Source organism: Bos indicus x Bos taurus, chromosome 15 (genome assembly GCF_003369695.1).
Source record: "Bos indicus x Bos taurus breed Angus x Brahman F1 hybrid chromosome 15, Bos_hybrid_MaternalHap_v2.0, whole genome shotgun sequence".
Taxonomy (NCBI): domain Eukaryota; kingdom Metazoa; phylum Chordata; class Mammalia; order Artiodactyla; family Bovidae; genus Bos; species Bos indicus x Bos taurus.
Genome location: NC_040090.1, coordinates 77,562,028 through 77,577,508, shown reverse-complemented (window position 1 = coordinate 77,577,508; position 15,481 = coordinate 77,562,028). Strand labels below are relative to the sequence as shown.

At 35.4% G+C, this 15,481-nt stretch overlaps 1 protein-coding gene across 8 annotated transcripts in view; it reads right to left on the bottom strand.

Moving 5' to 3' along the window:
• Positions 1 to 15,481, bottom strand: part of CEP126 (centrosomal protein 126) — a 140,386-nt gene that overhangs the window by 26,085 nt on the left and 98,820 nt on the right. For 4 of the 8 annotated variants that reach the window (XM_027563918.1, XM_027563923.1, XM_027563925.1 and 1 more), the window contains 4 exons: positions 14,152 to 14,227; positions 12,392 to 12,601; positions 6,000 to 6,064; positions 183 to 580 (listed from right to left, as the gene is read on the bottom strand). In XM_027563918.1, the coding sequence (XP_027419719.1) occupies positions 521 to 580; positions 6,000 to 6,064; positions 12,392 to 12,601; positions 14,152 to 14,227 (411 nt within the window). In that variant the 3' untranslated portion in view covers positions 183 to 520. Of the gene's footprint in view, positions 1 to 182; positions 581 to 5,999; positions 6,065 to 12,391; positions 12,602 to 14,151; positions 14,228 to 15,481 lie in introns of those variants that run through there. The other 4 variants (XM_027563920.1, XM_027563919.1, XM_027563921.1 and 1 more) reach the window with 4 other exon arrangements.

Below are 15,481 nucleotides of genomic sequence, written 5' to 3'. Positions count from 1 at the left end.
CTAGTAAAGCCAATTCTTTAGAGGCTAACCACCCCTTTCAAATATGATAACTTTAATTTCTGAACATGCAGAATTGAGAATAAGACCCTTTAGTAACATCTCCAAAGTACAGAGATCCTTCAAAGTCTTAAATAGAATTACTATTTATGAGCGGTATTATTAATCATAAACTTTTTACACCATTCTACAAAAATTTAGAATTTATTAGGAATTTCAGCAAAACAAGCTCCTGAACTATAGCTAACACATAATTTGAATAATAAAATATCTTACTTTTAAATACAATGAATTTATTTCCAGTAGCATTCTCATTAAAAACAGTGAAGTATTTTCATTTATTAAAAATGTATTTATCAATAAAATACATAAAGTATTATAAGCATAAATGTAAATCAATTTATCTCCATTGTTCATGTTATTTGATGGTTATAGTATTTTAATAATTAACAGACACATAAATATATATTTATAGGAGATTCTCAAAAATAATGATTCCATTTAATAACTACTGTTATACTCATCAGTATTTTCTCTGTGATCTGGATCCAACATCAGATGGACTGGTCCTTGGCTGGCTGTTCTGTAACATAATTTCAGAATATATTCTTTTACTGTAGTATTCATAGACTTTAAGGAAAAATCTGTTAGGTGGATCTCCTTACAGATTACAGATTTTAATAAGACTGAACTCATAATTCAATTTCTCAAATGCTACATAAACATCAATCTCAACATGATGACTATCACTTTATATAAGGCATCATACTAATTATAATGGTTCATAATCTTTACTCTTTGCTATTGGCAAGATGTTTACAGGTGCTTTTTAAAAATCATAACCTGCTGTGTAAATGGTCAAAATTTAATAATTTTAGTTTCTATAGGAATCACTTGGAGCCCATAAAATACCCTAGGAGTAGTTTAACAATGTTAGGCTAAAGAAGTTCTTGGGAAAGTGATTGTTAAAAATTCATTAAATTTATTTTATTTTATTAAAAAAATTTTTTTTAATTAATTTTATTTTATTTTTAAACTTTACATAATTGTATTAGTTTTGCCAAATATCAAAATGAATCCACCACAGGTATACATGTGTTCCCCATTAAAAAAGCAGGTAAAATATTCCAAACTGAAAATTCTGCTTCTAAGATTCCTAGTTTTTATATTGAAAAATCATGGGAGGGCCTGGAGGCTGCCCTGCAGTAACCCTTTTATCCTATATTGTTTGCATTTTATCTGTATGTCCGTGTTATAATGCACAGACTTACTTCCTTACTTGAGGAAAGGAAAGTGTTTTCTGCTTTCGAGTCCCAGCCTGACACAGGGTAAGAACTAAGCCTTTATTTGTTCAGTGAATAAAAATAGGCAAATACAATAATTTTTACAAAAAGAAAAAATCAGACTGCTACGGTTTCCAAAAAGAAGAACTTCTAAATTTTGGGTAAAACAAAGTCTGAGCTGGGTAAGCCTATCAGGGATGACACTGAAGTCAAGTCTTAAAAGAATAGAGGAGAGAGGAGTTTAGGAGCACTCCTGTGAAGCAGTGGGAGCAGTGTGGGCCCGGGATGCTGCAAGAAGTTCCAGGGAGACCTGCTTCTTACTCAAGAGTATGTAAATTATGACCTGTAGAGCAACTGGAGATGAGGGTGAAAAGCTCTTGAGTGTAGTTCTCTGGAGTTTTTAAAAATTACTTTTCATTGTCTATTTATTTATTTTTGGGTGCACTAGGTCTTCGTTGCTGCACCGGCTTTTTCTAGCTGCAGCAAACAGCGGCAGCTCTTTGCTGCATTGGGGTGACTTCTCTTGTTGCAGAACACAGGCTCTAAGTGAAGGGGCTTCAGCAGTTGTGGCCCGTGGGCTCTGCAGTTGTGGGTCACAGGCCCTAGAGCACAGGCTCAGTAGTTGTGGTGCATGGGCTTAGTTGCTCTGTGGCATGTGGAATCTTCCTGGGCCGGGGATCGAACCCTGTGCCCTGCACTGGCAGATGGATTCTTATTCAAGGTACCACCAGGGAAGTCTTAATTTTATCTTTCAGGTGATGGGTAACTACTGAGATTGGGTTTTAAGAAAGAGAGTGTTATGTTCCTACCTGGCTCTTTAAAAAGATTACTCTGATGGTGATGGTGTGAAAGACACAGTGGTGAGAGCAAAAAGGGAGGCTGTTGAAATGGTCTAGATGAGACATGGTGAATTCTTAAACTAAGATAATAGCAGAAATGGAGAGGAGTCAGTGGATTTGAGATGCACTTTATTATTGGGAGGATTTATTGACTAGGGGTTAAGGGAGAATGACAAGCCTGGATAAGATATAAATTTCTCTCTGGGAAATTTGGTGGATAATGGTGCCATTGAAATAAGGATTATAAAAGGTAGAACAGATTTTGGGGGTTAGATGGGAAAGTGTAAATCCTGACTCATCACTGAGAATGCATCACCAGAACTCATCACAGTTCTGAGAGTTGAGAAAATCACTTAATGTCACCAACGTAGAAGATTAAACAGAAGAATATCTGTGAGACCATTTGGTACAGTGCTTTTCAATGGTAGGAGCCTAGTAAGTGTCAGTTTCCTTTCTTCTACTTATATCTCAAAAATGTTCAGTTGCCGCAAAGACTGTATTGATTAAATGTTAACACTCAGGGGCTTCCCAGGCGGTGCACTGGTAAAGAATCCACCTTCCAGTGCAGAAGATACAGGTTCGACCCCTAGGTTGGGAAGATCCCCTGGAGAAGGAAATGGCAACCCACTCCAGTATTCTTGCCTGGAGAATTCCACAGACAGAGGAGCCTGGCGGGCTGCAGTCCATGGGTTTGGAGTTGGACACGACTGAGTGAGTACACAACAACATTAACACTCAGGGACTTCCCAGGTGGCCCGGTGGCTGGGAGCCCACAGGGCTGTGGGTGGGGTCGTGGTCGGGAAACCAAGACCTCAACTGACAGGACAGCTGAGCCAGTGTGCTCTGGAGCCTGCGCTCTGCAACCAGAGGAGCCTGTGTGCCCACAGCTGGAGAAAGCCTGCGCAGCCAAAGCAAGCAAACAGATAAACAACACTCAGTAGAGGCCTTTGGAAGAACGCTAGAAACAGTGGTACTTTTATGGAGCATAAAATCCTTAGAATATTAAAAAAGGTTTCAGGTTCACTGCATTTTACTGAAGTCTGAAAAATGTGGATAATTTATATATTCACAGACCATGTATAAAAAAGCCATATAATCTCCACCAGTATTTTCAAAGATTGAGTATGTGCAAATTTCTATGAAGTGGGCAGATAAGTGAAAAAAATCCTCTAAGATCCAAAAAAGATTATTCACTTAGAAAGACAACTAACAAAGCACATATGGAGTACACATGTGTAAAACCAGATATACTGCAGTAATAAGTTCAGAGGAGGCTTAGAGTATCATAGATGGATTGGTCACAGCATGCTTCATGGGAGAAGTAACATTAAACTGCAGCTTAGAGGGTTGTGTCTGAAGAGTAGAGCAAAAATATAGTGCAGGTAGGAATTGGGCAAGAACGTAAGTAAAGCATGAGAAAAACATGAAAGCAGAGCAGAGCATTGCAAACTTAATTCACATTAAATACATTAAACATGTTTGGCTAGAATAGATCAACATTGTACATTGTGGGATTAAAAATTGTTGTTAGAATAATTCATATTTTTTAGAAGAGAAGTTATATTCTGCATGTAAATTTCATGTAAATACTTTTTGGAATGTCACTTTTTTTGGAGATAATTTAAACTAGTAAGATGACCATGTGCATTAGTTGCTCAGTCGTGTCTGACTCTGTGCGACCCCATGGACTGCAGCCTACCAGGCTTCTCCGTCCATGGGATTCTCCAGGCAAGAACACTGGAGTGGGTTGCCATTTCCTTCTCCAATGCATGAAAGTGGAAAGTGAAAGTGAAGTTGCTCAGTCGTGTCTGACTCTTCACGACCCCATGGACTGCAGCCTACCAGGCTCTTCCGTCCATGGGATTTTCCAGGCAAGAGTACTGGAGTGGGTTGCCATTGCCTTCTCCACTAAACACATTAGGAAGAAAAAATACATCGGTTTACTTCTATGCCTGAGATGAGAAAGAAACCCAGATCAACACTATCAAGCACTGGTATGGGGGAAACATCCCAAAGGGCAATTGAATGGGGTAAATATGCAAACAGCAACAACAATAAAACCATATATGTGGGGTGGAGGGTGGTGGATTAATATATAAACTTTACTCAAGTTGTGAATCTTCCAGAGAGATATACAACTTCTGGGAACGAAACATCAATTCTCCAATGTTAAACCAATGACATTTGGGTTTTTAGTACTGGGGTACCTGATAGATATTATACAATTAGTGTTCCTAGGTGGAGAAATTTAGTTTCTGAATTAACTACATAATACTTGTACATTGTAAAGCTATAATATAGTATTATAATTTAAAAACAAAATTCTTGTTCATATGGATAGGAAAACATTGAAGATGAATGAAAAACAAAAAACACTGATAAAAAACTTATCTGCAATATCTCCAAAATAACAAATACTTTTGAACAGACATTTTTGCCATTTAAAGAGATAGAAATATTTTTTGGAAAAATCTCTATTGACTAGAAATAGGCTATACTACAGGTGTCCTGGTAAATACAATTTTAATGGTCTCTTGAACATACAGAAAGTGTAAGAATATGGTTATATATTGCCTTTTTAGAACTTTCATATTAAATAATTTTACATATATAAAATACAGTGAAGATCCAAGAACAAATTTTGAAATCTTTTAAAAGACCAAAGTACATTGAAAGCCCATGCACTTTATTCCAAAGGGAGGAACTAAGCTTGGACATCTAAAAGTGTGGACATCTGTTTTTGGGACTATAGATAACAAGCAGTTAAATAGAATTGGGCAAGATACAGGTAGAAATAAGCCCAAGTGATTAAAAGAAAAACAGGCTACAAAAACATAAACTGAGAACTCTGCATTCATAATAACCTGAATAAAAAATAACCTGAATCTAATCATGAGAAAACGATCAGACAAATCCAGATTATAGGGTATTCAATATAATCGGTCTGGATGCTTCACAAGTGTCAATGTAGATGAAAGACTGAAAAACAGGAGCCTTTTCTAGGTTAAAAGATACAACAACCAAATGCAACATTATAATCCTGGGTTAGATCCTGGATCAGAGAAATAAAATAGCCACAGAGAGTTATTTTTAGACAACTGAAGAACTTTGAATGTGGAATGTGTATCAAATAATATGTGATATTAAATTTCTCGGGTGTGGTAATTTTGATGGTAGGTGAATTTATGTATGCTGGGGTATTGGAGGGGAAGTATCACCATGTCTACACTTTTAAGCAGTTCATTAAAATATATGTTTGTGTGTGTGTAACTATGCATCTTCTGTCCCATCTACCCTGTCCTATCTGAGCCCACCTATTCTACTTTGCTCTTTCATCTGCCCATCCATCCATACATCAGATAAACCAAAGACGGCAAAATGTCATCAGCTGGTGAATCTAAATGAAGAGTAAAATAACATAAAATAAAAACAGCAGACAGACGGTCAAACAAAAATAAAATGTTCAAATCTCCAGGCAGAATATGGCAAATGAAACCGTATTGATGGAGGAGGGGAATGGTGTAATTTTGATGTCATAACTCTGTGAATTTATACCATTTTCCCTGAGAAAGGAAGGTTGCTGACTGATGTTACTGATGTTAAAATAAGGAAGAGTAACGTTTTTAGAGAGAAAGTTAATGGTTACCATCTGTCAATTGATGAAATGCTCTCAATGTAAAAATCTTTATATTATGATTTTTTAAATGAGAGGATATTTGCTTGATTCTAAGAAAACATCTTATAATTAAAAAGTTGATTGGGGAGAAAAGCTTCCTAAAAGTCAATCTCAAGAAAAATTATTACCAATAAAGGATTTTTACATATGAAAACATGATGTTTCCTAAAAAAAGAAAACAAAAAATACTCTGAAAATACTTACCAGAAGTGGTATTATTTGTAAAGTACTTTTGATGGATGGATTTTTGCAAATGGTTTCTTGTATATCTGAAATAATTATACCATGATATATAAATAATTTAGTTATATATAGTGAAAGGACTGGCTAAAGAATCAAATATTAAATTCTGATGTGTCAAAATATTCAAAACTGAATAAGAAACTTTTTTCCTTATTGTCCTCAGAAACAGTCGAGTTAATTTGATTAAAAACTATTATTATACACAAAATTTATGTTCCTAAAAAGACATTCCCAGTACTTTGACTGTTCCATACCAATCTTTATTCAAATGCTAGGTTATTTTTTCTTTAAAATTTTTCTATCTTCTTGTTTTTTTTTTTTAATTTTTCTCTTTTTAAACAAAAAACAAATTTCATTCTTGGAGGATCTCAGGAAAAAGGAGGAGATGTTTAGCTACTGAGGTGCAAAAAGTTTAGTAATTTGGTCAGCTGCTGCCTTTTCAATGTTTTTGCTTTTGTCCATATAATAGCAAGGATCTGGACAAAAGAAAAAAATTAAGACAGAATCTTTTATATGAAGCATTTAAGATATGTGGAAGTATCTAAAGGAAAAAAAGAACCCTCCAAAAAAACTGACTTGATGCTTTTATTCTATATCTGCTTAATTTTTGGAGAAGGAAATGGCAACCCACTTCAGTATTCTTGCCTGGAAAATCCCATGGACAGAGGAGCCTGGTGAGCTATGGTCCATGGGGTTGCAAAGAGTTGGATGCTACTGAGCACAGCACAGCTGCATAATTTTACCTTAAACCTACAGCTTTAGTTATGTATTGCTTTTGTAGATTCAGCACACTGTCTTTTATTAATGTATTAAGCATTTAATTTTGAAATTAACACAGAGTATATAAAACATATGTGCATATTTATTCAGTAATAATAAAGCTAATGTCTTGTGTAACTACCTAGACTAAGATATTTGAACATTATCATCACTTTGGAGAAATCCTGGAATACCTCAGATGCTCTGGGGATTGCATTCTCTTCCCTGCTCACAGAGGTAATGCACTAAACTGGCTTTGCTTCTTTATAGATTTAATACATGTATACATATCCCCCAAATAATTGTCTAGTTTTGCATGTTTCTTTACATAAATGGTATTTCCGAGATTTGCCTTATTTTGCTCAAAATTATATATTATTTGGATTCATCCATGATGACGTGTGTAGATCTAATTTTCCATGCGTGTAGCTGTTCATTTTCCTTGTTGAACAGTAATCCAGAACCTGAATATACCACATATATATGTGTGTGTATATATATATATGTTTTAAAATTTTTGGCTTTTGTTGTTATGATGATCTCTATCCGCTGGAGAAGGGAATGGCAACCCACTCCAGTATTGTTGCCTAGAGAATCCCATGGACAGAGGAACTTAACAGGCTACACTCCATGGGGTTGAAAAGAGTCAGACGCGACTAAGCAACTAACACACACACACTATACATACTTATACATGTTTCCTGATACACATGTGCAGTTTTCTCTAGATATGCACCTACAAGTAAAATTGCTAGGTTGTAGGGTATGTTCATGTTCAATTTATTACATGGGTAGCAAAACATTTCCTAAAAGATTGCCTCAGTTTACATTCCCATCAGCATTATCAGAGAGCTCTAATTGCTGTACGTCTTTGCCAACACTTAGCATTGCCATGCTTTTAAACTCATGTCTTTCTGATGAGTATATAACTGTACCTCATTGTTTTATTTTGTATTACTAAAAATGTTGAATAATCTATTAGTGCTTATTGTCATTTGCATTTTCTTTGTTGTGACGTTCCTGTTCATCTTCCCACACCTATTTTTCTACTAAATTGACTTATCGATATATAGAAGTTCTTTATATATTTGAAACATGTATTAAATTTTCTTCTGTTTTGTGGCCTGCCTTTTCATTCTTTTAATGTTCTGATATGAAGAAAAGTTTGTAACTTTAATACAGTAAAATTTATTATCTTTTTCCTCTATGGATTATGATCCTTGTGCTCTACTTAAGAAATCTTTCCTTGAAATCCTGAGATTACAAATATTTTCTATACTACCTCCTAAAAGCTTTATATATATATTTCATATTTAATCTTTAATCACCTTGTAACCGATTTTTACTTATGTAATAGGAGCTCAATTTAATTTCTATTTGGTGCCCAACTGTTGCAATTTGAAGTGACAAACAACTTGTCTCAGAATGACCCCAGAAGTTCTTCATAGCTATTTGGGATCGAAGAATGGGTTCTCATCCTATGTGAAAGGGCTTTACCTAAATCCAATCAGTAGCTCATTCCAGTGAAAAAGGCTGCAGTTTCTCACACTGGGGTCCCAATCAGATGTTTGTTAGACTGGTTTATATTGTCCCATGGCTCTTAGATCCTCTGTTCTGGTGTTTTCCTTCAAACGTTTTGGTGTTTCAGTTTGGAAATTTTCTCTCACCTATCTTCAAATTCATAAATTCTTTCCTCAGCTTTGTTGAATCTGCTGACAAGTACATAGAATACTAATTTCTGTTACAGTGTTCCTATTTCTCACATTTCTATTTGACCCTTTTGTATGGTTTCCATCTCTCTGCTGAAATTCTTATCTGTTCAGGCTTGTAATCTCCCATGTGGCCCACCTTTTCCACTATAACCTTTAACATATTAGTCATAGTTATTTAAAATTATCTATCCAACAGTTTCAACATCTGGGCCATCTGTGTCTCACTCTGTTCATTGCTTTGTCCCTTGACTATGAGTTTTTTTCCTTGCTTTTTAAGTTTTGACTGAATGCTGAACTTCTTGTTTGGGGTAAATATGTTTGTGCCAGAAAATGGGCATGTCTTTTCTGTTAGACAATTGGTGTGTATGTATGTGTGTGTGTGTCGTTAATCAACTCAGTTTGAGTTTTATTGTTGCTATGGTTACCTTCAGTACATCAATGGTTTCAAAATTCTCTAGTGTTATTTTGTGCTTCTGCAGGTATCAGAGGTTTTTCCCTTAAATTTTCCCCTCTACTTTCAGTTTTTGCCTCCCTGTGTGTCTGCACAGTACCACAAGACTCTCTATGCTCTTGCTTTTCTCCAGCTGATTTCCATTGCTTGTTCTTTGGTACTCACTGGCCTTGTAGTGGGGGAGTAGTGGAGTCTTTCTGTTGTCTTGCTCCAGGCTTAAGCCTTAGGCATGTCCTCTATGCCTCCTCAGTCATTCTGCTCCTCCTTTCCAGGGCAGTCCACTTTGTGCACTATATCTTTGGAAGGTTTTGTGCAAGACAATTTTGTGCCCCTTCTCCAATAGCATGATACCTCTAATAATATGGGTCTCTGCCTCCTTTTTGCCCCTTCTCTAAGAGTAGAAGCCTACTTCTCTTACGTTTCCGCTACACCCAGTAAGTCTTCACTTGTGCCCCGGGGGCAATCAGCAAAGTTTGCTGCCTCTATCCCAATACCTGTGTGTGTGTGTGCTGAGTTGCTCAGTCGTGTCCAAATCTTTGCACACCAATGGACTGTAGCCCACCAGGTTCCTCTGCCCACGGAATTTTTCAGGCAAGAATACTGGAGTGGGTGCCATTTCCCACTCTAGGGGATCTTCCTGACCCTTCCTGACCCAGGCATCAAATGCACATCTCTTTTGTCTCCTGCTTTGGCAGGTGGATTCTTTACCTCTAGTGCCACCTGGGAAGCCCAGACCTTCATTCTGCAGGAAAGAAGGTTCTGCATGGAGCTTGATACCTTTCCTACAGTGATGGCTGCTCCCCTTCTCCAAGACTGCGCCACTGAGAAAGGATTTCTCTAGTCTCCTATTCTGCTTTTTTTCTTATGAATACAAAGTACAAGTTTATAAATAAGAATCTGTGAGCTGTGTGAACTCTTGTGTCTGTGACTCCCAGGGGTTTTATATTCCAGTAATAGCCCACATTTATCTGTTAGCAGTTTAAACATAATTCCTAACATCAGCTTGTATGGAATCTGGCATTGCACCATATTCTGCCACAGCAAGCCAACGGTCATGTTGTCTCTCCTTGGAAGTTCCTGTCTTTCCTTGGATGTCAGGCTACTTGGTTGTGCTGGGATCTCAGCTCTCTAATGGGTTCAAGAAAACCTACACTTTTGTTGTTTATCTGTTTTTTCTCATTCTTAGTGTGTGATTGATATATTCCAGTTTTCTACATTTTATGCAAATGTGGAATATATACATGCACACAGTAAATACATATATATTTTTATATATATGACATATAAAAAAATATTCAGTAGTTCTCAACCATAGGTAATTTTCTTTTTGCCATTCAGAGGACATCTGGCTACGTCTGAAGACACTTATCACGATGGGGACATTCTATGATTTTCGAAGCCAGAGATACTGCTAAGCATGGTACAAGGCACAGGAAAGCCCCCCACAACAAATGATTATCAACCAAAAATGTCTGTAGTGACAAGGTTGAGAGACCTTGATAAATACATACATAGAAAATATTTTTATTATTGTTCACATCTAAATAGTTTGTAATTTCTATTATAGTTAATTTTTCAGAACATTGGTTTGTTTAAAAATGTTTTTCTTAATGGTTATTTTTTGTTACTCATGTTTGTGGTCAGAGGATGTGCATTACTCCAATCCTTTGAAATGTGTCAATGTGTTTTATAGTATAATATTGGTTCCTTTTAATAAATGTTCTAAGTGTGCGCTTACAAAGAATGTGTCCCTTTGATCAAGAATGTTAATCATGTTTGATTATTATATATCAATTTTTTCGGTCTATTTGTTCTATCAATTACTGATTGTAATTAATTATAATTAATGTTAAAATATCCCCTAATCATGGCTAAAAAATACTTTATACATTTTGAGGCTATGTTTTTAAATGTTTATACAATGAAAATATTTTATAATTTTTCCTGTATTAAAACTTTGATCATCATGAAGTCATCTTTTTTTATGTCTAGTAATGTTTTCTGCTTTATAGTCAATTTCATCTGATAATAATTCATCTAAACTAGTTTTCCCCTGTGACCTTAGTAATGAGCACAGACATACTTTATTCATCAACATCTAAAGTTAATTTCTGTCTCTCATGGACAGAGGAGCCTGGTGGGCTGCAGTCCATAGGATTGCTAAGAGTAGGACATGACTGAAGTAACTTAGCAAGCATGTACAAAGTTAATCTCTATCTTTACTCAATTCCATAACCATACGAGAGTTCTAGTACACTTTAACACCATTTATGTTCTCCAATTTATGTAATATTTTTGATAGGTGTTTAAACTCTGTTTTCTCTTTGAATCACGTACTACTTTTTAATTACATTTATTTTTTTTATACAATGTTTGTTCAAATTTACCCTCTCAGACTATCCATCTGAGATCACTTTTGGTTTGCTAAAGTACAATTTTTAGAATTTCCTTTAGTAAGAGACTGTTGTTGACAAAAACCTCTTAAAGAGTTACATAGACATACAGAGACATACAGAGGGGTGAAAAAGCTTGCATGTCTTCGCCCCTCATCTGTTTAATTCTGAGACTTGTTAGGCAAGCTTTTTTTTTTTTAACCTCTCTGTCTCTCTGGGAGTGTGAGACTGCATAGGATGTAGCTCCTCGGTAGGCCCAACTTTAGGGTGGGAGGGTCTTCCATGAGACTACTCATCTTTAAGTAGGCCATGGATTTTGTCTTCTGTTCCCATTTTTCCATGAGGCCATGAAAAGCAAAGCTCAATTTCACTCTGTGGGTTAAATGTTCTCAAGAGAAAAGCTAGCAGCAGCACTGTCCTTATCACTCTAGGATCTTATTTATATTTAGTTCCTGGTCCTGTGAATTTCTGTATTCTCACCATCTTATTGCTATATTTAAGATTTTCAAGTACATAACCCTGAATTTATGGTTGTTTTTGATGGATGGTAAATACAGAGGATGAGATGATTGGATGGGATCACTGACTCAATGGACATGAGTTTGAGCAAACTCAGGAAGACAGTGAAGGATGGGGAGGCCTGGCATGCTGCAGTTCATGGGCTGACAAAGAGTTAGACATGACTTAGTGACTGAATGACAACAATAATCCTGAATTTATGGTTGTTTTAGATGGATGGTAAGTACAGATAACTAGCTTGTCACATTGCTGAAATAGAAGTATATTCACACATTGCCAAAAGACAATTAAGCCTGCCAGTGAAACTGGTATCATTGTAAATGATATGAATACAGTATACTTGAAATAGTATAGAGATTCAGATAAATTTTAAATTGTTATATACTTGGTTCAAATAGGTGATAATCTGGACACATTTTGCATTTTCATTTTCAATTTTTAAATTAAATTTTAAATAAAAATTGTCTAAGAATAAAATACAAAATTTCCTGTACACAAAAAGTGTTCTTCCATACTTACAGTATAATCTTTCATTGAGATGATTAAGGGACTGTAGGATCTTTTGTTCTTCAGCTGATAGTGCACAGATGTTAAATTGCTGCATTTTATTTAAAGCCAGATTTGTTTGCTGTAGCTGCTTGCTATTCATGACAGTTAGAATCTCATCCTCAGGCACTGAAGCTTTCACTAGATTTTCAGCCATCAAAAATTCAGAAGTACTGCCTGAAACTACAGAAACTTTATATTAACTATTCTTTGATCCCTTTTTGTCTTTGGGATCTGTCCTTATACATAACTGACACGCCTGTATGTATTAATTTCACAAACAGAAACCCAGTAAATCTTTTGTTACTTTGCATTTTATTTATCAGGGTCTTCTATATCTAGCATTTTCCCATCCCTAAGTAAAAAACAGATACTCAAAATGATGGCAGTGAGGTAATAAAAGTTCATAGGTGTTAGTTTAACTAAGGAAAAAATACATTATGTATATGTAGATTATTTCTGTGTTGTTTTTATTATTCATTAGTAGAATAAAGAGATGAAGTAGATTGTCTTATAATAGCAATTATGATGATAAGAGAAAAGGAACTTACAGAAATTTTAGAAAATTAGATGATCAGCTGGACAGAATTGAAAGCTTAGAAACTGACCAAATAAAAGACCATATGACTATAGAAGGATCAAATACTTCAAAGAAGATGAGTCAAATAACTTAGCTTGTTGCTTATAAAATAAGCACTTTGGAGTTTCACTTCACATCATCTATTTAAACAAATTTCAAAGGAATTAAAGAGTTAAGTTTAATGAATCAAATCATTAAAGTAATCTAGAGGGAAAAGAAACATTTCTAACTTTCTTCATCGGAAAGTTTCTTTGGTAATGCACAAATCACTAAGACAAAACCAAAAACAAATTTTTTGAGGTTGGTCTTCCCAAATAGATTTTAAATTCTGAAGGCCAAGACTTTTTACATGTTTGATTAATTATTATGTATCCAAAATATTTAGTTGCAGGCAGGAAATTAGCTCTCAATAATTATTTGTTAAATGAAAAAATGTAAAGTAAGACTTGTATATGTGAAAATAAAACATAAGTGGAATAAAATGCACATAATAAAGTAGTAAAAACATTTATAACTAGCATAAGGATCAGAATCCTTGATATTTAAAGAGTTTGCAGAAATGAGTGAGAAAATACTAAAACTCCAATATTTATAGGAAAAAAGAATATGAAGAAATAATTCACCAAAATAAATACACATACAGAAACAATTAAGCTTATTATTAGTAAAAGGTACTCAAATAAGAACTAATAACACACCATTTCTCTGTCATATATGCAAATAAGAGATGTGATATTTACCTTAAGTTCACATACACCCCAGAAGAATTTTGAATGATAATACTTTTCATGAAAATGCTACAGGAATATATAAAAAAAAGCCACAACAAAATTTATTTCCTTTGACCTAGTACTCATTTAATACACAGAGTTTCATTCAATAAATATTAGTTGGGTGCCAATTAAGCCAGGTATTCTAATTTTAAATAATCAAATAGGAAAAAAATCTGATGTAGAAAGATGTTAAATATATTATTATTTAGAACAAATAAAAACTGGCAACAGTCTAAATGTGCAGGGTGAGGAGAATTCAGGTCCTAATTGGTGGTATAACAGTCATGTGATATGTAACAGCTGTGGAAAATATGTAAGAACAACAAAAAAGAAATCATTGGGAACAAAGCTGAGAAGAAACTGTTTAAACTAAAACATACCTTCTTCAATATTAGAAGTACCCCTTGTAGTTTGTTTTGGCTCACTTGAACTTAGCTGGATACTTTGTCCAAAATTCTATAAAAATAGAATATTAAATCAGAATATAATTCCATATTTAAAATTAGTGATATATATATTGGCTTAAAAACTTTTATTTGCTGTTTTTATTTTCAATTATCACTATTCATATAATACGTATTTCCTTTTTTTGGAGCAGAAATTAGGAATTACTAGAATAAGCCCTTTCTATGGAAACTAAGTGGCTTCCCTGATAGCTCAGTAGGTAAAGAATCCACCTGCAGTGCAGGACACCCCTGTTTGATTCCTGGGTCAGGAAGATTTCCTGGAGAAGGGATACACTACCCACTCCAGTATTCTTGGGCTTCCCTTGAGACTCAGCTGGTAAAGAATCTGCCTGCAATGCGGGAGACCTAGGTTCGATCCCTGGGTTGGGAAGATGCCCCGGAGAAGGGAAAGGCTACCCACTCTAGTATTCTAGCCTGGAGAATTCCATGGACTGTATAGTCCATGGGGTCCCAAAGAGTCGGACACGACTGAGTAACTTCCACTTTCATGGTAACTAAAGATTAGAAAAATGTTTTATGTCAATTTTGGTACATTTTCAGATTGCAATATCATCTTGGACATTTGGAAGAGGGAAGTAAGTTGGGTGTTAATCAAAAGTATTAACTAAAGGAAAGGTAAAAAATTACCCTAAGGCTGGTTTATCATTGTAAGGGTAGGTGACAATTACTAACTGAAAAGTCTCTGATTGTGGCTTTATGCCAAGGATAAGCAAGCATCTTAGATGACAATACTTAGAAAAGAAACAGCTGCCTCAATGCTGCGCAGAACTGGGCAATAAGAAATATCAGAGCACTGGCAACTAGCATTTCCATTCAACACTCTTGAGTGATACCAACTCTCCTTCCCTGGATATGGTCTACTTTGATTCTTTACTCTCGTTCTGTTCCACTTTAAGAAATGATTCTTAGATAAAGTTGCCTGGCTATGACTATACCTAGCCTTTGTTCAGTCTAATTGGAAGAGTAACTGAGGCAGGTTTCTGCAAAAACCCTGCTTCAATAGCTCTCATAGCCTTGCCTGATCTCCATTATAGACTTGAGACAACCTGGACTGAGACCATGGCACAAAGTGGCAATTGTGCGTTTTTTTATCTTTCATTGTGTTGGAGAAGACTCTTGAGAGTCCCTTGGATTGTACGGAGATCCAACCAGTCCATCCTAAAGGAGATCAGTCCTGGGTGTTCATTGGAAGGACTGATGTTGAGGCTGAAACTCCAATACTTTGGCCACCTGATGTGAAGAG